This window comes from Gymnogyps californianus, chromosome 4 (genome assembly GCF_018139145.2).
Source record: "Gymnogyps californianus isolate 813 chromosome 4, ASM1813914v2, whole genome shotgun sequence".
NCBI lineage: Eukaryota > Metazoa > Chordata > Aves > Accipitriformes > Cathartidae > Gymnogyps > Gymnogyps californianus.
In genome coordinates this window covers 57,517,740-57,541,496 of record NC_059474.1, presented here as the reverse complement: position 1 = coordinate 57,541,496, position 23,757 = coordinate 57,517,740, and the positions used below count along the sequence as shown (strand labels likewise).

Genomic DNA, 23,757 nt, shown 5'->3' with positions numbered 1-23,757 from the left:
GAATTTACAAAATTAGTTTTAGTTACATCAATACATGTACAAGAAAAGTTAGAGAAGGGATTCAAAAGAAAAGCATTAAATCCCTGAAAAAAAAACCAAAACAAAACAAAAAACCCAAGAATAATATATTTAACCTGCAACAGCTTTACATACACACAGGTGACACGTTGGCATAGGAGAACATGAGCTGAAATATCCCTGAATTTTTAAAACCAAAAAAAAAAAAAAAAAAAAAAAGTTGAAGTTCAAGTTATACTTGCTAAAATGTCAAGTATTGAGAGTTTTTTTTTGTTTTGTTTTTTTTTTGTTTGTTTTTTTCAAAGGCTATTGGGGGAAAAAGATGGTATACAATATATAAACTTTCACACTCAGTTCAATATCCTATTGCCAAACTAGTGTTGAGGTATATGACAAGTAGGAACATCACTCAAACCTTTTAATGTATTTTTAGCTCACATTATGATATATTTGTAGCAGGCTGAGTAGCACCATGATGTGAATTCAGCTCAAAACCCAAATATATATAGATTTAATATTTTTACAGTACTAAAATACTAAAGCATTGCGTTAAAAAAAGTTTTGTTTACAATTTAATTTACTATACAACTCTCCTGCTTTTTTTTTAATAGAAATTAATGATTTAAAACCACCACAGCAAGCCAGCTGCCTATTTTTTTTTTCTATTTAATCAACGGAATCACACAGAACTAACCCTGTTTCATTCATCTTGTGTAGGCATCGGTCTGCTCAATATTCCTGGAAAAGAGGACACTTGCACCGAGAAATGACTTGCACCACAATGTACATAATTATCAACACAAAAGCAATCTGCCATTCAATATTTGAAGAGCATACAGATCTTTAAAAACAGCAGAAGCCCAAGCTAACTAGTTGTAGTCTGTCGCATGCTGCTAATTATTACCTGTGGTTAATATAAAATTCTTTCCTTAAAACTGTACATATTTGAGCAATGAACTTGTCATAATAATTGTAGAAAACAGTTTACAGTATAGCTGTGAGATGAGCACCAGAAAAACATGTGTTTTGTGTACTAAAGTATTCCCTTATATCCAGTAAGCCCCATTTTTACCATAACTGACTGTATTAAAAATGGATATGTAGCCCACTAGCAGATGCATGGCTAAAACAAAAGTATTTAAAAGCTTTTTTTAGTTTAAAAAAATTATCTTTGCATTTTAAAATCAAAGTAAACTCTTTTTTTTTTTTTTTTTTTTAATGTCTTAGTACCTTAGCATTGTTCAAGTTGCCAAGCTTAGGTAGACAAAGTGCTTTTGAAACACTATTTAAAAAAAAATATCTCTCTATATATTTTATTGTCCTTTTCCAGGACTTGACTGGATGAGCAAAATCCAGAGGTCTTTGTAATTCCCATATGTTAAAAAGTAAGCTTATTTTAACACCAGGTAAATTCAATACATACATGAATGAAAAGGTCCTCCCTGTTGTTGAAGAACATTTGACTACATCATTGACATTTTGTTATAAAGGCATTAACTGTTTGACTGTTAAAATAAAGACACCATTCTCTTAGATAGCACCATGGTTTTAGAATATCCAAACAAATTCAGTGTTTTGCTGTCTATTCGTTATGTTTTATACTTATCTACTTTGTTAAATAAAATCAAGAGACTAATAAGATTACAGTAAAAACTGCATGTTAAAAAGCCATAATTCCAGTATTTCAGTACATCGTAGATTCAGCACCAGATGTTATTTTAAGATTCCTGCAGTTGTAATACTACAGTATTATTTTTTTAGGGTTTTTTTGCTCCTGTTCCATGACTATGCAAACTTGATGACATTAAAAGTGGCCACAGATGTGCAAAACTGTAAGGAAAAAAAAAATCCATTTGCAGATTATCTCTTTCAGTAATGGAGCCAGTGTTTTCAAATGTAAATTGTGAAACACTTCTTTGTTTTGTTTTTGTTTTTGCATAGGATGCTTTGGTCTTGTTTCCTACGTGCCATCTGTGACCACTTAAAAATCAGTGGAAAATAAGTGCGCTAGTGAGATTACCTCTTTTTGCTGGTGTGCTGAGGCTTTTTCCACTGACGAGTTTCGTAAAAACACTGTTTTCTTCTCCACCCTTGCCTTCCCCAAAACCTACAGAAGAACTACCCTACTGACAAGGTGTTTTTTCAAATGAGGTAACCAACAAAGGTGTGAAGTTAGATATATCGGTTGTAAGGCCCTGTAACCCGTGTAAAGGCATATGGAGATGTAGTTACTGTGGAGTCTGTGGTGACCGACAGTGTCCTTTGTGCAAGAGACTTGATGAAGCGCACGTACGTTGGCTCAGAGGGTTCGTGTGGCTCAGCAGGCTCCCGCTTTGCTTTTTTGCCATAAGATTTCTGAGGCACGTAGTCTGGACCGTACTTTTCACATTCCTCTTCTTTCTCTCTTGCCTTCTCAGCCATCTTTGCCTCCCACAGAGCCAGACCGTGTTTTGGCTCATTCATACTCTTGTGCTGGTAAAAGACAAGGGATATTCTGGTGGGATGGTTCCTGTTGGGATTTTTTAAGGGAGTCGTTGCGTGGAGCTCACGTTTTGCGCACTCTATGAGAATTGACCCATGAGATGGAGCAACTGCCACTCCTCCAATTTCTGGATCCAGAAAGCTCTGCTCACTATCTGACCAGACTTCATCGGGATCCTCTGCTTTTTCTGGATTCAGCACATCAGTTTTATCTAAACCACCCTGGGGAGTAGTCCTATCATGGTTTTGACCTGGAAGCATGTTAGACAAACCATTAACTGCATGTGAAATCATTTCACTATCCTTATTTTGGAGATGCAGTGAATTAGGAGGACCACTAAACATACTTGGAGCAGAATGGTAGTCGTGTGCTAAATGTGGAGGGGGTTGCACATGATGATGTTCACTGGTTTTACTCATGGAGGCATAATCCATGCTCGGATTACTGAGATTAGATTTTAACCTTGAGGCAACCTCCATAAAGTGGCCGTCAGCCTCATGGCTGGAGTAAGAGGAAAAAGACCCTACGTGGTGTACATTTGGTCTAATGGTGCAATTACTGAAGGAGTCTACCTGCATATTTTGGTTTCCATAATTCAAGTACTTGGGACCAAAACTCTGGTTATTCCCAAACCTATGCTGGTATAATGTTTGAATGGGCGGTAGACTTAGTTTAGACATATGGTCTTGGCTCTGGCAACTATACAAGTCCACGTGCTGATGCTGGGAAGGGTAGGAGCCCAAGTAAGAGGGGCAGTTGTCCATAGGTATGTTTCCATTGCATTGGTAGGGTGGATATTGGTTATTTTGACTTAAAGATCCTGAATAAGGGTTCATGGGACTGGAAGAATTCAAATAAGACCCCGCAGGCTGTGATGAGGTTGTATAGAGGTTCATGGGACTGGACCCTCCATAGGGATCTGAAGTGTATGAAGAGCTTGGATAAGCATTGGCTGGATTAGGCAACCTTACATAAAGATTTGCAGAACCTGAACCCGAGTAAGAGTTAATAGGATGTGACTGAGGGTTGTTAGGGAGAGTGCGCTGTGGATGTTGCTGCTGCTGTTGTTGTGTGGCTGGTCCTGAAAGACGTAAAAGATCTGTAGATGTGAAAAGAAAAAAACCACACAACAAACAAGTTTTTTTTTCTTTAAAAAAACCCCAACAAAGTACATATTTCAGAGACTTTTCATGATATATATTTATGAAATTTCTAAGAAAAGTGTATCATATGATATGTTAACAGAGGTTCCCTTTCTCATATCTCAAATACCATCCTTTAAGAAGCTGAATAAATACTAAGGCTACTCATCCTTTTTGGCATGTATCCAGTGAGATCAGATGCTAGTGGCAATGGGGAAAAAGAGGACAGTGCAATCTGTTCAGTCACATGCACAAAATGCAAAGAGTTGAATCATCATTTAAGTAGTCCATGAAATGGAGCATCAAAGTGCTCCCAAACAGCCGTGCACAAGGTGACCTTCTTTTCCCCAAGAATAAATAATTCTTCTCATCTATATTAATAGAACTGTCTCAAAAAAATGTCCCTAGCTTTATGTAAAAAACCTAACGGTGACATTCACTGAGAGAACAGTTCAGTAACAAGTGAGATTAACAGAAGACATAAGAGCAAAACCATCATTCATTACAGTGAAATGGCACCGTTTAATGGTTACAACCCTAGCCTGGGTCATGGGACAGCTGACTTCTATTCATAGGTATTTCAGTGACCTTCTGGGTGGCCTTGGATGTATCGCTTTTTTCCTCTCTGAGAAAGCTGCTGTAACAATAAAATAGTCATGATGAACTCTTTTGCTCAGGACTCTCAAATCTACTGATGAAAACTGCCAGGGATTGTTAAGTGGATTTTTAAACTCTTACTCCACTATAGAAAAACCTGCTCTGCTTTTGGTCTTGAAGCAGAGTGTAAATAGTGGTAAAGAGGTTAGGCTTGAATCCCCTCAAATTAGGAGGTTCTCTGTAACAGTGGCCGACAGTGAGTGATGTGTAGGTCATTCTTTCTTTGGCAGCAGCATCACACACTTCTCTTCATGGCTTCTAGCACTACTAGTCTTTTAAAGGTACTTTACAATACACTGGATGGGAAGCAGAGTTTGCAAAAGCACCAGACTTCCACAGGTGTTAACTATCCAACAATAAAGGATTTCTCATACAACTTTTTGGGGTTTTTTTTTTGCTTCTCCAGAGTTGACCACAATTTGGCACTCTAGTATTTATAAATATACAATATTGATATTTACTTTCAAGAATTCTGTCTCCTTTTTATTTCAAAATATTCTTGGGCTGAGAATAATGGTTTTCTTGAGACTCATTATAAATGGCCCCGATTTCTAGGAAGCTTACCACTATTGATAAAGATCCCGATCAGATTCATGTGTTTACCTGCTAGCTGCTTTGCATGTCCTGCTGCCTCAGAGCTGCCTTGCTTGTTGCGTGCTGCAGCAGACTTCTCTCTTTCAGCTTTGCTAGACCCATTCTCCAAGGAGGAAAGCTTTTCTGCAGCTGCTTTCTTTGCTTCTAGCTTCCTTTGCCGACACGTCTTAACGGGCTCTGCTAACATCCTTACTTTTCGGCGAAAGGAGGTAAGGACCTGGATGCTGCCATTCCTTTTCTTCTCCTCCTGGCCTTCAGTGCTTCCAAACTCATCCACATCAGAGACTTTGTATAACGGGAGCACGTGGAGCTGCTCGTCTTCTGGTGTTTGGCCAATTTCACGATTGTCTTCTCTAGTTAGTGTGCAAACCTGTCGGAAAGCGTGTTAAAGTAACTCTCTCAAACCAGTCTGAGAAGAAGAGATCTGAAATACATCTGGCAAGCTATTTGTAAACTGTAAGTTTCTGTGCAATTTATGCATATCACAACAAGCCTGCAATTTCATTCCTTCCATTGCTCTGTTGGACAGTGTTAATAGAAACAGAAGATCTCTCTCTCTCTCTCTCTCTCTCTTTCTTGTACTTGGGCTGAAATGAACAATATAGTTAGGGATTACCCTAATGTGAAATAAACTGTGTGATCCATTGTACCGTGGCCAGAGAGCTAAAACAGTGGAGGCTGGGACTTTGTACTCACCTGAAGATATTTTCACTATAATACATTAGCTAGCTACCTATTAGAAACAGTGTGCAATATAACATACTGCCATTGTATTTCACACCCCCTTACAATGGCAACTTCCAGGATTTTGCAAAGGAGCAAGTCACTGTAATGTTAATAATAAGATTTAAGGAAGTTACTGTTGTGTCATGCAGCACGCTCATTGTGTTAGCTCCAGCTACACAGCTACAGGTATTGGGAGGATCTCAGTGGAAAAAGATGCTGATACAGACATATTCTGTAGCAAAATCATTGCATCAGCCAGTTTTAGGAAGAAAGCTCAGCCAGAAATATATATTGTATTGGTGGTGGTTGACTTGTCAATGAAGTCAGACCCCGAAAACAGGAAAAATTTAGTTGGTATTAAAAAAATAGATATTCTCTTTGGTCATAATAAGAACTGCACTGTAAATCTAGGTAGTTGCTTCAAATTACAACCATGATGATTACTCAAAACTGAAGATTATTCTTTCTCACATTTACCCCAACTGTATTGTCACAGAGAGAGTAGGCAGGGAACAGAAATAATCCAATACACGTTGAAAACCAGCTCGCTTTTTCTGCTATCTTCTACAGAATCTTTGCTGTACATGCTAGAGATCAGAACCGAAGAGAGTAAAGGGTGCATGTACAATACAAAGGATGGCAAGGCTTGCAGACTTTCTGCTCATCCCAAGCAGGAATGAAATCCACAACTTCCAAAGCTCTCCTGGAAAGAAGTTATTTTTTTCCATTTTTATTTTATTAGAAGATATAATCCAAAGTTGTTAGAAAAAAAGTGTTTCAAGAGGACAAATATAAACCATTTTGTGCCAGAACACTGAAACAGGCATTTCAGCCCTGCTGGGACCTTCTTTCCATTGTCTCCATGGTTTCTCTTTTACCAGTTCTATATTAAACCTGTCTTTAATACACCATAAGTCTCATTCATTTGAATGAAAAATTGTGTAGGGGGTAATAAGTTAGCTCAATTACTGTTTAATGTTTCTTTTTTTAGCAATCTGCGTTGTGCAAGTATAAATTGAAACAGATGGGAGATAATGAATTAAATATATGAAATTAGTGCTGGAGTAAGGCTGTATGCATCATGGACTTACCAGCGTACTCCCGTTCTGCATATTGTGCAAGTCTCTGTGAGCATGAGCACAAAAATCCAGGCAGGCAGTGACCCCTGAGAATGGGCGACCTTCTTTTAAACCCAGGCGACACTCAGGTGCTCTGTGTTCATACTCAATCTGGAAAGAGATGACAGGTATCACCGCAACCGAGCTGGATGCTCCAGTACACGGAATTAGCACTGAATGCTCCGCCGTGACAACATGCAAGTCTCCTAACATCTTGGAGGTGGCAACATACAGATCTTGAAGGCAAATAAAATCAAGCAATTTGATGGCAATTTCGTATCCGTACTTCATTCCTTGCTGCTTTGTTCCCTGTTACCTTCTGTCTCTGGCGTGATTGTGAAATTGGCCAATAACACTTTTCCTTGCATATTACTTTTGATTCTCTGCCAGTGGTTGGTGTTTTTACATGACAAATGCATCGCATGGTTTCAGCATCTGGCACTGTAAGTTTGTGTAGACTGGAAATATACCAAGCTATTAAGGGAAAATGGCTTTAGAAAACTGACTTCAGAATGACTTCATGAAAAATAATAATTTGCTTTTTGATTTGTAATATTTTGGCATGCTAAATGTATATTTCATTAGTTTAAGTACAACTCTAACCCCTGACCAAAAAGAGAGATAATTCAGTCAAGACAGTACTTTCTACGCATGCACTCATTAAGGAGCTTTACAAAGAGCTGATAATGCAACAACAAACCTTACACAAAAAGAAAGGGTTTTGTAATGGAAGATCAATCCTTAGACAAATGACGGTTTCATATTTTATTTAGAAAATTAAAAACGAAACCATGTTTGTAAAATGCTTTGCTGAAATTCCTTAACCTTTCAAGTGAATGCAAAAAAATCTACACTTAATGCAACTTAATGGATCCCGTTTTAAGTTAAGGTGAAATTAGAAGTTTTGCCAAGTCTTGATCCAAGATCACTAAAAAGATGTCTAGTTTGCTCACAGACCTTTATTTTTAAAATTTGGAATATTTGCTTCCCTGGAATCTGAAAAGAAAAGCAGAACAAAACTTGAAACATGTAAACTTCTTTGGAATTAAATGAGAGTGGTCTGAAACGTTAGCCAGACTATAATTGTCTGATTAAAGTATAGTGGTGCAACTGTTCTCTGAGATGTTCTGTTGGGTCCAGTTGGAAAAACAGACCCTTTCCAATTCTAGATTTTAATCCAGTAGCAATCCAGATTTGGATTAGAATAAATCTGGGAATTTGGAATTTCTTTTTAGGATTCAAAGGGGGATTGGTTTTAGGGGTTTTTGGTTTTAGAACCTTTTACAATACCCTACAAATTAGGCCTCCATCATCTCTCTTTAAAGCCACTGACAGTAGCTTGATCAGGGTTTCCTCACAAATACAAACTCTGCATGAAACTCCTGAAATAGGCCAAGCTATACACACATCTTATTACACAAGGTAAAAACTGAAACTTGTAAAAGCATGTATTTTCAACAAGTGTCGGGCAGGACCATGGCTTACATGGAGAAACGTTTTTGCAAATTTTTGTGGGAAAAGAAAAGCAGCCCAAGCAAAGAACCACTTTATTGTTCACCACCCCCTCATTTTTTCTTCTTCCTCTTCCTTTCTTCTCTTGCAGAACGTCTCTCAGATATTTGGACAGATAACCACAGCTAGTGGGAACATGGCCACAGTTTCCTCCATAATGAGTCTCCAAACATTATCTGATCAGGTAAGTGAAATTGGGTAAGTCTGTACTGAATCTGCTTACCCTGTCTAGTTGCTACTAAATATGCTGTAAAGGAGCAAGTTTTATGGCAAATAAAAATGGACAGGTTTGTGTTAGTTTACTGTTTCAGTTACAGTTGAAAATCTGTCTTGTGCTGGTTGCTACAGCATAATGCTGTCAACAAGAAAGAAAGAAGATGTCATAGTTCACTGTGATGCTGATAGTTTGGAGACTGTAAGTTCTGTGAATGTTTGTAATGGTAGTGAACCTGAGCAATGAAAATGAAGGCCAATAGTTATGCGTTTGTAAGGGGTATGTTGTCAAATTTTGCTGCAAATATCTTAAAGATGTTTGGTAAAGGAATGCAGATGAGAGACAGCCACACTGGGAACCTCATAAAAGCTTTGAACGTGCTAGTATCTGTGAACACTGCTTCACAGAAAATAGGCGTGCACGATCCCCTCGTGCAAGAAGGCTGGTGCAGGCACTCGTGTGTATATGCAGGGCTGAGTGTGTTCAAATATGAAACTTCGCTTTAAAAGCATGTTTATAATGGCTATTTTGGTGAAAACTAAATTGATCTGCCGCTTGAGAGAGCAGAACTGAAACTGTGGCTTCAGGACTCAAGTGCAATATGATATACTGCCTTCTGGCACTGTTGCCAATCTCACACCATCTTTATGGCTGTTTTGCTAGTTTGGCTGGTGACTCATGCTAAATCCAGAAATTTGTGTTGTAGAGCTGAAGAGTTCTGCTCAAGTGTGAAGTAATTTTACTGTGTTGATGTAGGTGAAAAGATTAGTTCTATTTAGTGGACCAAATTCTGCCAGTTTTACTTTTGAAAGCATTTTAAGTAGAATTGTTCTTTTCCAATTGTCTTTACCCTGATGTTGAAGGAATGCTGGCATAAAATGTACACAATGGTTTGGTGCAAGGTTGAAGCATTGGCAAGTGTGGTAAAAATCAGGTTATTTGCATGACTGCTCCAATTCCTTTTTTCCCCAGCATACCTGGTTGTTATATGCATCAGGTGCAAGCTTCTTGTAGGTAGGTGCCATCAGGGTTGACAGATTCTGCAAATTGGATTCTAGTTTTTCTTCCTGTTAGGAGATGAAATAGAGTTTAATGACATTTCCATACTGTATGTATGGGATCTAAGAAGTTAGGGTCTTCACACAATTATGTTTACATTGACAGTTGTGTAAAGGCCCAGACCATTATCATTCTTGTTTAGACAATAACTGTTGTGACTCTCCTTTTAATTTTATTGTTTCACAGCCTTTAAAGTAATGAAGTAGTAGTGTAGTGTGAACCTTGCAAGAGGACATCACATGCTTATAATCTTAATTTGGTTTATATTAAGAAGAATCACATTCTTCAACATGGAGATGTTTTAGATCCAAACGTGATGATCCTCATTATTTTCCCTACTGGAGTTTTGGGAAAATAATACTCTTCAGAAAGCTTGAGAGAAATAACATCAGAATGGTCCATCAAGTAAATCTGGCTAATTTAAGGGGTTTGCACATTGCAATGACAGCACTTCAACACACTGAAATATTTTTTCATGCAGCAATTTAAAATTATTTAAATACTTCAGAATTCAAAAAGTTCCCAGTTCTTAAGCAATAACGAATTGTGGATGTGTCTAGTCATTGATGATACGGAGGTAGGAATGACCATGCTTCTTTTTTTCTAGAAGAGGTACACACTCTCAAAATGAAGGGGTCTTTAAAAATGAAGTACTCTAATAACATACTCCAAAGTTGTTCCCCATCCTTTCAGGATGAGAATCCCAAATTCAAAACCTTGCTTATATGAGGCCCTTATTTTTAATTTCAAGTGCATAAAGAACAGTGGCATGCTGGAGTGGTATACTTGTTTTTAGGAGTTTGTATATTTTAGGAATGTGTGAAGAGCTGTGAAAAACCTATGGGTTTGAGACACGTGTTTTGTGCATTAAAAGTTTGTATCTCCTACTACGGGACTACATCCTAGTTTGGGACTCCAAAATGACATTATGAAATTGTCAAAAATATCTTGCTGTGACCTTGTGGCCGCTGCCAGAACTTGGAGATTTTGTATGGCCCATAGGTTACCATTTGTAAGTGTTACTTCTTGTTTTTATTGGTGATGATTCTATTTGTGTTGTCTATAAACTGTGTCTATGCTATGGGACCCAGGCCCTGGTCTGGATGCGTGCTTTGGCTGCCCCCGACTTTGTGTGGGAACAAGACTGGAGGGTAAAACTATCTTCCCTGCCCAGCTCTGGCTTCTATGGGAAGTAAATCCAAGAATGCAAGTTGGAAGAGTGCCCTGGTGGGCTCTGGCCAGGTATTCAGCTTAGAAAATTTAGGGGGTTTAGGATTGCAGGCTATGATAAAGAAGGCTTTGTGGCACATGATTGAAGGAGAGCTATTCTGTAATTCTTGGGGCTGTAGAGAGCAGTGGGGAGGAAAAACTGTATGTTAATTATGATGATATTCTAAATAGTGTGCTATTCTCAGCACAGGCCATAGGATGCAGAAGTACCTGGCTTGCTGATCATGTGAAAGAAATGCTTGGATTTGTGTAAGGCACCAGAATACAGTGAAAGCTGTGGATCTATGCATCAGTACACAAGCAAGGGACTAAATTTGCATGTGCTTGCCAAAAAATAGACTGGGCCATTGAAGCCTCCCAGACACATGACTAGCTGGAGGTGTCCAGGAGTTGCTGCAGTCATACTTCAAAGGTATCTTGTGCCCAGGCTAAGGTCAATGTTTTTTTTTATTACTCTGACTTGTTTTAAACACTTGCCAGTTTGCTGTAACACAGAGCCCAGTTGGGAAACATTCAGTGGGGCAGGACTGTATGTAGAATGAGTCTTCCTATCCCCTTCTTCCTGTTGTGATCTCAGAGTTTCATCGTGTTTGTCTCCATGCAGTCTGCTCTGGTTCCCAGTTGCAATGTTATGTGCCTTCAGTTGGTAAACCTTCCGCTCTGCCACTGGGGAATGCCCAACTGCAGGCCTAATACAGCCACAATTATTCAGGCCGTGCCCTCTCCTCTAATTGTGAAAGCCTGCAAACATGGTTTCAAGTCTCAGGGCTTTTACCAGCTGTCAGAATTTGGACAGTCAATTCAGCTGGCTGAGTGACTGGAATCAATCAGTTTTGACTGGCAGTTAGTTAATTACCCTACATGTATGTCATTCAGGCAGGGCTCTGGCCCCTGCTCTCTTGTACTGTATCTCTATTTGCAGAGTGACAGAAAACATTTCCTTGCAAATGAGGCTCATTTTAGAAATGGACACCAACCTCTTTTGGGTCATCCCCCATCAGCTTAAACTTTCTTGGAATCTTGCTTCTGGCAAACTTACAACCATTGTAGTACATGCTCCAGGAGCAACCAAAGGAAAATGAAGCACCACAAGTTTCAGGGTCCAGCCCTTGACATGCGCAAGTCCGTCTAAAAAGTAAGAGAATATGGCTGTTAGCAGCAGGTGGGTCACCCCAGGGCACCCCCCCAGAGGGCATCGGCATTCTGCCAGCGCTCTGGGGAATCACTGGTTTTGGATCGTCTTCCATCAGTAAATAATGAAGAAATGAAAGAGGGAGGCATACGCATTATAACAGAAGAATTTATCGAAGTGAATAACTTCATGGTTGCAAAGCAAGGACTATGGGGTTTCTGTGCTTCTGTGAGAAACCTGGCTTTGCTTGAAAGAGGGTATGTTTGCGTGGTGCCTTATTAGGTAGTGATATTCATGATACCTGAAAGGAGCATACGCTGACAGCACTGCAAGAATGTGGGAGCCCTCTGGCAGGGGCTAAGCAATAATTCCTGAAATATGACTCTACCCATGAAGCCAAAGTAACACACAGTGACAGCTATGTTAATTTTTGGTCTAAATGTTCTTTGCTATCAGAAAGACATGGGAAAATGGTATAGTGCAATTTCTTTAGATTCAGGCTAGCTTCTGTAGGCTTACAGTATGATTTAGTGCATCTAGTTTTTATTTCAAGGTTGAGGTATCTGCTGTCCTGGGCCCTGTGGAGAGCTCTTCCTTTAAATATACTGAGGTGCTTCACAATTCTGGGAGGATGTTTTTCCCTGATTTATAAGAACATTTACTTTGCTTTTCTCACAAGGTCTGTGGGTTTCTAAACTGCCTGAAATAGTTGGAAAGGTTATGCGTATTTCAAGGTAATAGCACGAGCGGAGGTGCCAGGTCCGAGGCTGAAGGTGGGCTTGCAAGTTTGGTGAGCATACCCTTTGTTCCACTTACTCTTCGTTCAGGGCGCACCGCCGGTTCGTGAGCGTGCCGTACTTCCTCAGGGTGTCGGTGAGTTCGGAGTAGAGCTTGTCGGCCAGGCTTGTTGGGATTCCCTCCCAGACCAGGATGAGAATCACGATCACGGCCGTCTCACAGGTGTGGCCCGCTCGCTCGCGCACCAAGCAGAGTAGCTTTTCCTCCTGACTGCTTCTGCGGACTACCTGCATGCACAGCAACACACATCCCCAGAGCCCCAACACAAACAATGCGTTTCGTAGTGTGAAGAGCAACAGAATAGGAAACCTCAGCATTAGTGTGCGTGTGGGGAGGTTACTTCTACTTCTGTCTTCCTCTTTGTTTCTAGGTACTCGGTCCATTTTTCTCATTTAGTGATATGGGCCAGGGCTACCCTTTCGGTTTAATTGAAGCTGACTCTAAGAGGCTAAGCTTGACTGATGGCATGGAAAGCCATGGTGGTGGAAACCAGCTTTGTAAAGGTATCCCCCATGCTCTGATTCAGCAGAAATCTTCTCCTGAATCTGTGCTATGGTACACGTGGCCCAGTTTGATTAGTGGGCAAAAGGAAGTGAGCAGTGAGATGCCTCCCTGCACAGAGCTGGATGGTGGACACCTGCGCTTAGGGCAGGAGCCATGCGGGGAAAGGCAGGCAGCTAAGGAACGGACTGAATGACTGGACATGGGAGCTCTCTCCCTTTCCCTCCCAAACTTAAGCAGCTAAACTTGTAAGCAGCCACTCAGTTTTGTGACCTGCCCTTACTACATACAAACATTAGTGATGAGAGGAAAGCAGTAGAAGTTGTTCAAATAAGAGTGTCCTTGCTTCTCAGTGCTTGTGCTACTGTGGGTATTTCTGAAAAAAAGGTGCAGTCTGGCATGCATAAAGACTATAACCACGTATCAGTGTTTCCTCATCCTGTCTTTCCCCAGCCTACCCAAACCACTCGGTAATCTGTGCCAGACTACGACAGTGTTTGCTGAGAGGGTGTCCTAATGCCTCTCTTGAACTGGGAGCACATTTTAAAAACATCATAGTGGTGCACTTGCTGGACTTATTTGTAAGCTAAAATTAAACAGCAATGAGAATGTCTTGTGTTGTGAATCTTAAATCTAAGCAAAACTGCCTTCCTTCTCAGGTTTTCTTACCTTTAAGCCAAATTTTATTTTTGCTGTTCTCCATGCAACAAGTAAATGGAGTGTGAAAGACAGGGGTGGGAGCAGGCTACAGGTGTCCTGTGGTACTGCTGCCGTTGAGCTATTTTGAGTTCCATAGTGTCAACTAACAGAAGGACATGTCACTTCTGTCTGCTTACATGAACCACCATACTAAACTAGATTAGTGTTAACATTTATATACATCACTTACCCATTTAGCAATTGGACATCCTTGAGAACTTTTGCCTTCTTTCCCAGTGTAGACAACCCTCTCAATCCTTATAGCTTTACCCTTCTGTCCAAATCTTAAACAAACAAAAATATGTACAATAAGCAGATTCATTTGGTTCTGCATGAACACTGAAAAGATGGAGCACATTTGCCAGTTTTATCTTAAAAAGTAAACACTATGAATTACAGGGAGGGATGTGCAATGTGGTTTATCTTGCTGGTTTTATTATAGTGGTGGATTGATACGTTAAGAGAGGCAAATGTCTTTAATACATCATGGATGAGTAAAAATTATCCATATCACATTAATATTCCCAAACCTTTTAACTGTTTCTGTAGAGAATTTGTTATAGATGACATTTTGAAAAGTGGACTTGAAGTCTCTCTATTTTGGGAAGGAATTTTACATTTTTCTTTAATTTCTGGGTTAAACTTAAAGTTATTACTCTGAAATGTATATAATTAAGTTGTCATGGAACAGCTGGCATGCAGTAGTCACTCTATTAATTTTCTGTGCTTGTTTCTGGCTTAGATACAGTGTGAATCAGTTAAGTCATGATTAATTTGCATCATATCTATTTCCTTTACTTTATCATCCTCTCATAAATTGTTAATTATTTACTTCTGTCTGACTTCTATACTGAATTAGGATCACAAGGTGCCCTCAAATGATGCCGTTTGTGCATGTCTTTTTGTGACTGAGGTGGGCAAGCTCGGCTCTTGCTGAAGCATTTAATCAAGGTGACCATGCCGTCAAGGCAGAATCTAGCCCCACATGCAAGTAGTGCTGTTACTCAGAGCAAATGGGATCCACTTTCCATGTCCTCTGATGGACCAGGTGGAAATATGTGGCAAATGCTAAGTGAAGCAAATCTTGAATCAATAAAAAGCATCAGACCTTTTAGGCCATTTCCAGGCACGTTCTCTGGCCAGACCTCTCCCCAGGCTGCTGCAGCTGAGGGGTGCCCACCTGCTGAGCTCTAGAGCACTCCAGGTCTCAGGTGAGGCCGTGCATTAGAAACCTCAGTGTCTGCAACACTACAGATCTAGCTACCATGTTGACTTGGCTGCATTTCGGGGACTGGGCAAACTGTACTTCCATCACTGTTTCTTGAATTCTGCTGCTCTCATTGGCATTACTTTTTTTTTTGTTTGCTTGTTTTAATAACCAAGTGTGGGGACTAAATAACAATCTCATTGTTCTTTGCCTGTTACCTATAGAGCAATCAAGATAGTTCCTTCCTGTTATGCAGCCATTTAATGATGACCTTTTGACTTTTCATCCTTCTTGTTTTTGCACTAAAATCTTGGTGACATAGTTAAGAGCAAATATTTTTATTTAAACTTCTGTCCTGTAAAGGAAATGAAAAATGCTTATTTTCAGATGTGATCTCATTGTGAAATTTCAGTGTCACAGGAAATTATACAAATAAAATCAAGTTGTACTACACATGTTCTGCAGGCAACTGTTGGGTCACTTTTTCCTACTTAGGCTTGGATGTTAGTATACATTTGTTTCTTTAACCACATTAGAAAAATGTTTTTAAATCTTAACATTTTCTATCAATTTGCTAATCTCAATTGCAGGACAACGGTGCGGATGCCTCCATAGAAATATGTTGTACATTACACACTGGAAATGAAACGGACTTTGTCTCAAATCTTTTCAACTGTCACAAAGGAATTTGTGCCTGATGTTTGTCATGCTTGCTTTCAGGCCAAAGCTGATTGGCTTTAAAACTGGAGCAAAAATCACTGAGCATGAAGTAGGGATTGGGAGAAGGAACAGGTAAAATGTATGTATCCACCATGGATTCTGCAAGAAATTTGTTCTGGTATAGCTAAAATATTAACTGCAAGTCTAAATCCAAGTTCTGATTTGTTTCACAGTGCTGATACCTTAAAAGTCAATCCATATTCATGGATTGTTTAAAAGTGCTTCAGCTGTGATTAGTGTCACCTAATCACAACTGCACACATGTGCTTGAGAATATAGTTAAGTGCTTTTTTTACTTAGGGATACAAAGCTAACTAATGAGGAGGAGTTCTGGAGTTCTTCAGTCAGGGATTCGCACAGTTCATACCATATGAACAGTTGAAAACTAGCCATTGTTCAAGTGGCTGCTGCTATACTCTGCTGAACCTGGCTGAGTAGATGCATGTTATCTATAATCTCTCAGGATTTCCTTCTGCCAACATGAAATGAAATTAAATGCAAAAAAAAAAAAAAAGAAAAAAAGAAAAAAGAAAAAAGGTGAGAAGGTGAGGTCAATATTAAGGATGAAAAATTACATTCCAAAGTAAAGAAATGAAAAAAGTTTCATCTCTAATAATTGACATCATGACATGAATGACTTTCCTCTTTTATTTATTATTTGTAAATACTAAAGAATTAACCAGTCAATGAGAGCTCTGGAGATAACAAATTGTAAGAAGCTTCTCAGGAGGGTCAGTGTTCACTCCCCCTTCCCAGGAAGAAGCTGATTTATGTAGCTTACATGCATTTGAACTGCTCATAAAGCTGAAAACAAGTATTGGGGCAAGCCCTGCACAGGAGTCACAGGGAAGGAAGGAGGTGCTAAGAAAGAGAAAGGATCTTAGGACTTAGAGGTAATCCGAAGGGTTTAACATGCCCTAAGTGGCCCATGGTCGTGCAGCAATGAGCACAAACTAACAGACCTTGCTAAGAAACGGCACTCCTTAGCTCAGACACAGCACTGCAATAATGCCCATTTGCTTGTGGTTCTGCAACTAGCTGGAGCTTCTTTGCAGTTCTGGAGTCCAGATTTTTAAGGTATTAACAAATTCCCATCTGTCTCTGACTTACTGGGGAGCTGTTTGTTTGTTTGTTTGTTTATTCAGAGGGGAACTGAATTCCCAGACACCTCTAAAAATCTGGCCATTAACGTCTATGCACGCCAAAAGCTACAAGTAATGCAGAATTCACAATGCAGAAGTCACTTTTGTGACAGTTTTTAATTTAAATACCTTAGAAAGGCTGGTGGGGTTTGTGCTTACAAATATTTTTAAATAGCACGGTATCCATTCTGTGCCGTTCAAAATTCCTGGTTTGGTTGGCTTTGATGTAATAAATATATCATGGGATGCAACATGATACAGGGATTGTCTGCAATCAAGATAAGGCTGGTTTTGTGCAATACTCTGAGGAAGGGGGATGGTGGTTTTTTTTTTCCCCACAAAACTACTTATTGATTCTTGGGCTGAAATCCTATCCAACAACTCTGTGGCACTCCTCTGGACGTGACCAAGTTAGATTTAGCCCTTTAGGGTTGTATTATACACTTAGTAATTTGGGCGGAGGGTGGGGGAGCTAATTTTGGAGTCTGGTACTCTGCTCTTCATCTTCCTTCTACCTTGGCATTCTTCTACCCAGAGGGAACACCAGGTCCGTGCCTGCTTTTGCAGCCATTGCCAACTGTCTTGCTTGGCAGGCTGGTGAATACTTGTTCCTGCTTGGGTTTGCTGGCATCTGTCTCGAAGTGCGCAGCCTGTGCCAGCCGGCAGACTATTAGCCCTGTCAAATATTGTGACTCTCTGGTGAATAGCACAGTGCGTAATGTTGGCAACACTGGAGTAGCTAAGCCTACAAGTAATTACTTGATTTGCAATTGTTTATTTCTTTATGTGCAAAAGCTGGAAAAATTCTGACATCCACAAAAGGATAAACATTAATCTGCCCTGTGCCTTTGCACTAATTACCTTTCTTCCATGATTTCTCTAATAGCTGCCACATTAGGACCGGCTCCTAGATGGGTATAGAAAGGACCTTCATCTTTTTCAATAATCTGTTCTGTTTAAAACAAAATAAAGGTTATTACTTAGAAGCTTAATTCTTTAATGTAAAAAGTCACATTGCAAAGCTTACTTCTAGCTCGTTAGAATACTGCTGTATGGGTCTGGGGTCAGAGTTTTCAAACACTTATGTCTAAAGTATGCTCACGCAATTTGTACAAAACATGCAAAGCACGTGGCTAATCCTGCAAATAGCTGTGATACGGACCGTGTGCCTTTTGCTAGCACAAACAGTTGTTTCGCATCTCAGGCTCTACACTGAAATGCAAAAGGCATTTTCCTGTTATCACCAAACAATTGTTTCTCCTTCTCCCACTTCCTCCTCTCCCAGTATCTAGAAAGGAGGATAAATGGGATAACAGCGGTAAATATTGACGTTAGTGAGCTGTACAGTACTTGTTTTTCAGCAGACGTGTTACAGTGTAGGAACCTACAGCTTGAGAAAGTGGCCAGTAAGGTTACATAGAGAGTTTCTGCCACCCCCAGAAAGACTCTGTGAAATGAAAAAAAGCAAGTTTGCTGAAAGAAATCCTGCACAAGGCTTAGTCAAAATGCTTGTACGCTAAGAATGTAGCCTCAGTTTTCTGTGTGTAGGTAGGACCATGTCAGCATTCACAATATATGCTATATGCTTGGTTTGATGCTAGGAGGCAGGCTCCAGCAGTGAGAAAGAAATGGCCAGGCTCTGCTTGGGTTCAGGAGAAGATGGTGGAGCTGTGCTGACTTGTCTGAGGGCTGACTTTATGCTTTCTGCCATGCTAACTCCAAAGGCTGAATGAGGTGATGCTGCTCTTGACGTACAGCCTCCGGATGATGAAGGCATGCTATAAACCTGAACGTGTCAATGGGGGAAGGGGAATGGCTTAATTTAATCTTCCTAAGGACAAGTATTGGTAGGAAAGAGCAATAAACCCTATCAATTATGCTGTGGCACTGGGTTCTTCAAAGAGGACTAAGTTTCAAGCTCCTTTATTTGCTAGAGGGTCTGCTAAGACTGAAGAACTAAAATGCAAGAGGAGAATAAGCTCTTTTTCTTAGTTAGCGGCTGCAGTACTGGCTAAAAACCATAGTGAGAATAATGAAATAATTGCCAGAAAAACTTGTGCCAGCTACATTGGAGAAACCGTCTCAAGAAAAAAACCCCAAACAACTTCAATGTTTTCAAAAAAACTACATTTTGTAGGTTGTTTCTTATAAAACAACAAGGAACAGCAAGGAACTGGCTTCTAGTTTTCTTCCTGGGAGCTTTGGAAATCCACTGCCTCCTCTTTTTGTTCCCATGGATCATCTCTGACATATAGCCCCAAATATTCGAAAAGGCAAAAAGGTCCATTTTGCAGTTTTGGAGGAGCATTGGTTCAACTTTCCTCTCTTATAGTTGGTACGAAATCCCAGTAAGTGAATCTGTAACAAGGATTTCTGCGCCTCTCCCCCCGCCCCCCCTTCATTTTTGGTGCTGAACCTTTTGTCTCAGCCTGAATAGTTTATCCAGTAGAGTCTGAAAGTGCCTGTTAGACCTGGCTATGTGCAGTGTCAGTGCTGTACGGAAGCTCGGGCTACGGGGCCATGCCTGTCACTCTACTTTGCTTCCCTCTGCTCTATTCTTCCAGCTTCTGGAGATCTGGTATGCCATGAAGAAACACTGAGGGTCCCCCTCGCTGCTTTTTTGGCACTGCTTGCGTAGCTTTTTTAAGAAACTGCTGATCTCTTTAGCCTTGCAGGAGACGAGTGCGTGAAAGGGAGGATAAACTCTTGCAACAAGTGAGGAATAATCTGTCATCCCTTCTTTGTTTAGGCTTTACTGAGGGAAACTTCAGCAATTTCACTGTTAGAGCAAAAAATGGCGTAAGGATCTCAAGTTTTGGACCCAGGACATACTTTATAAATGCTGTATCTCCTTGACAAATAAATTAGTTTATAAAGTTATGACCTACTTTTTATCAGCGTGTTGTCATTACATGTCTGCTGCTGAAGGAGAATGGATGTGAGGGGATACATTTCTGGCCATAAGCATTCTGACTGAAAAAGCAAATAGGTAATTGCTTTATGAAATATTGAGAAAGGGCCTGTGTGTAGGGTTGGATAAGTGGAGTAGGCATAAGTGTATAAAATTGCAATTTTATAAGTCTTTACTAATTACTGTTCTAAAAAAACCAACCCAAAAAATCCTCCAACAAAAACATGCAACTAACCCTGCGATCCCAGCTTGAAGGCTCATTTCCTTCCTGTGAACTAGTACATTTTTAGTACATCTCAGCACTTACCAACACAGCTGCAAGATGGGAAATCATACTGGGTTTTGGCAGGTGTGTCCAATAAATTTTTTACAGGAGTGTCCAATAACTTGGAAGGTGAGTCTAAAAAATTATTGAGAACAGTTCCAGCTGTTCTTTTGGTCGGGGTTTTCTCAGAAGACGAGTTTGCTTGCTGATCTAAGATTGGGGTCTGAGTGTCAAAATCTGCAGCACTGGTATTTCTTGATAGGATGGTAATAGGGCCTGCTGTTTCAACCTTCACATGTTTAGGTGATTTGATAGTAAAAGTCTTGTGATCAAACAGTGATTTGACCTGTATCTGTTTTAGCTGCTGTTCCATTGTCTCGATGATGCTCTTTTGTTGCATGTTCTCACAGCCAAAGTGCTGATTCTCTTGTTTAATTGGTTTTTTCCACGTTTTGTTTTCCAGCTGTCCAGCTGATGGACGCATGCAGACATTAGACTTTGTGCCAGCCTCAATTTTTATAGGCTTGCGTGCTGCACTGAGACCAATCTCAGTTTTGGGTTGCTGGTATGCTTGTTGCTCCTGTTTTTGCAAGAGATGCCACCTTAGAGCAGCATGCTTTTGAAAATCCTTAGGGGTTTGGGACTGCAAATGACAGCCTCTCTGATCTTGGGAGTGTGGGGCAGTTTGCTGGCTGTGTGGTAAGTACCGCTGAGGAATCTGTGTAGCTTGTTGGCTTGGGAGATCTTGGTTCAGACTACCACCGTAGCATTGTGTTTGCTGGAGTGGTGGTAGCTGTATAACTGAAGCTTGTTGTGTCTGTTGCTCTTGTTCTTGAAAACAGTGATTCACATCTTGCTTTGCGGTCAAGTTATTTGAAAAATACTGCACATGTTGCAAGTCCCGCATTTTGTTGGCTCCAAAGCATTCGATATTTGCAGCGTTTTCTTTCTTCTCAGAAATCAAGTGCACATTGTTTGGGGAGGGATGCTGCAGACTAGCGTTTGCTTTCTGAGTGTAAAGGGGAGCTTTGTTGTTCATGCTCTGTACCTGCTCTAGGCCTAGCTGAGGATTATGCAGTGGGAATGCAGTTGATTTCATGTACTTATTCCCAGTTAGAAAACATTCACCTACTTTAAGCTGATTGAAGGATGTCCTGTCTAGCGGCTGCTCAGCGTTGCTTTGGGAGTGGGAAATGGTTTGGGGCAGGTCTTTATTTTTCATTTGCAGAGCCTGTTGCTGGTTTGGGGTTAGCTGCGGACTGCACGGCAGTTGCACCTGCTGTGCCTGTTTTTGAAGCATCTGTTGCAAAATGTGTGAATGCAAGAATGGCTCGTTTTCCCCTGGCTGGGGATTCAAGTGCTGCTGTTTCAACGGGGCCCCTAAAGGCTGTTCGGCTTGTTGTTCTGGTCTTTGCTGGAAATGGAGCTGCTGTGGAGGGTGTTGCTGCACTTGGGACTTGAGTAGGGAATCCATCTTCGTGAGCTGTGGCTGTGGTGAGTGTTTCTGGAACGGCAGGTGCTGGTCAGCTGTGGGATGCGGCTGCAGCTGTGAGGTCTCGCTTTTGTACAGCAGAGGAATTTGTTCCTGTTGCATTATCTTCTGGCTCTGGGGCTGTCCTGAAGGCCCCTTTAATGCATCAGGACTTCCAGCATACTGTTTTGTATAGGCTGTTTCGGCTGTGTTTGCCTGGAACTGACGAATTGATCGCAATAATGCTTCGCTGGGCTTTTGGGGAGGCTCTCCCTGGCGGAACTGGGTAGAAACCAGTTCTATCCAGGCTGGTTTTGAATAATGTTGAGCCTGTTGCACAGGCTCTTTGACTTGGTCCTTTTCTTTGTCGGGAGGAATCTCGGGTTCTCTCCGTCCTGGGAAATGCTGATAGTGTTGCTGCAATTCACCTTCACTTCCGCGCGCTTGCAGGTTTTGGAGGGGAGGCTCCGACGCCGGCGTCATTTCTTCTGGGCGCTGCTGAATTGAGGCGGCCACAGCAGCTTGTGGGTTGCTTTCACTGACATCTTGTTGTGACATTTGTGCCTGCTGCGGAAGTCTCTGCTGAGGGTGAAGTTGTTGGCTGAGGCTGGGACTTTCTGACATTGGTCCCTGCTGTTGCCCTTCATTCTTTATCTCCCCAGGAAGAGTTTCATCACATCTGTTGTCATAGGAATGGTGTCCTTCTCGCACCACAACGGACAGTGCACTGTTCACTTCTGGAGCAGGAGGAGTGGAGGAATCTTTGTGAAACGTTGAGTTCTGTTTAAAGAAAGCACCATTTTTTTCTGCTTGCTCAGAAAACCTTTCCAGAGCGGTGCTCTGAGCTTGCAGGTTACTGCTGGAACTTAGAGAGAGGTCTTGGTTGGGAACCTGCCCTATGCTTCCACGAACAGTACTGTTTCCTACGGGTAACTGGTGTGGATCATAGCCTGGAATCTGTTGCTGTAGCTGTAGTTCTGGTTTCTGAAGCGAACAGCTACCTGGCAATACAGGTGGTTTACTGGAGTCTTCTGCGTTGTAGACCTCAGTAACCACTACAGCTGGCACTTGAGGCAGCTCAGAGTTTGAGGTCTGTGGGGAAGTGATCTGCCCTGAGGTATGGGATGAATGCGTTGTCTCATAGGACAACTCATTAGTAGCCTGACTGGTAATGGCATTGATATGAGATGTGTTCTTCTGCATTGCTATGGAAACATGTTCTGGATAATATTGAGACAGTGTTTTCTCCAGGAGTTCACCATGCATGCTTTCCATGGAAGAGGCAGAAACTGTAGCACCATTAGGCATTGGCACTGCCTTGTTCTTAAGTAGTAAGACAATGTCCCTGTTGTGGCAATGAACGTTTTCCCGCTCCTGCTCATCCTGAATCAGGAGGTCATGAGGGTTTTCTGAACCACCACTGTTGTATCTTGTAGACTGTATCAAATCTGAAGCTTCATTTTCTTGTCCTGTAAAACTCTCGGGTTTCTTCTCACTGTAACAATTGGAGACGCTTGGTTTTTCATTATTATCGTCTGGCTCAGCTTTTTCTCCGTTTACCTCTTTGTCTTGTTTCACTTTCTTGCTCTCATGAAGTCCATACAGAGAGGGCTCACTAAAAGTGCGTTTTATCCCACCATTTTGCATATATTTGGAAAATACTTTCTTTTCTTGTAAAAGGTCAGGGCTAACGCGGTTGTTTGGACTTCCCTTCAGGTGGGGCACTCCATAGCTGCTTTTAATGAATAGCCGCTTGTGGTCTCCATTTACTTCAACTTCAGGCCTCTCTGTTGCTGGACTTCCATTCTGTAGCTTCACCGCAGAAGGCTCTGCCTGGCAAATGTGAGAAGATTGCGGTATTAGAAATGGACTCAATCTATTGCCGTCAACATGGTTGGTTCTGTCCTGTTCCATCTGGCCTGCTCCGGGGCCATCCACAAGGCTACCCTCTGAACGTATCTGAAAGAGAAAAGAAATGGGGGAGATTCTAAGTTAATTTTAGTTTCCATTGATGGACAGCCAATTACCGACAATTCCTGCAGCGTTCAAGTACACATTGTCCTGACCAGCTCCCACACACAACGTGAGCTCGCAGGCACACCTGAGGGGTGTTTCACTATCCTGTCACACTTTGCAGCCCCATGTCTCCCTTTTTCTTG

At 41.1% G+C, this 23,757-nt stretch overlaps 1 protein-coding gene across 1 annotated transcript; it reads right to left on the bottom strand.

Annotated features, from left to right (window-relative positions):
• Positions 1 to 1,693: 1,693 nt before the first annotated feature.
• TET2 (tet methylcytosine dioxygenase 2) lies at positions 1,694 to 23,551 on the bottom strand. Its single transcript, XM_050895446.1, has 9 exons — positions 20,170 to 23,551; positions 17,813 to 17,903; positions 14,073 to 14,166; positions 12,701 to 12,909; positions 11,730 to 11,880; positions 9,441 to 9,530; positions 6,711 to 6,848; positions 4,903 to 5,263; positions 1,694 to 3,599 (listed from the first exon to the last, which is right to left on the bottom strand). The coding sequence occupies exons 1-9, from the start codon at positions 23,510 to 23,512 to the stop codon at positions 2,191 to 2,193; spliced, it is 5,886 nt and encodes a 1,961-aa protein (XP_050751403.1). The 5' UTR covers positions 23,513 to 23,551; the 3' UTR covers positions 1,694 to 2,190.
• Positions 23,552 to 23,757: the final 206 nt, after the last annotated feature.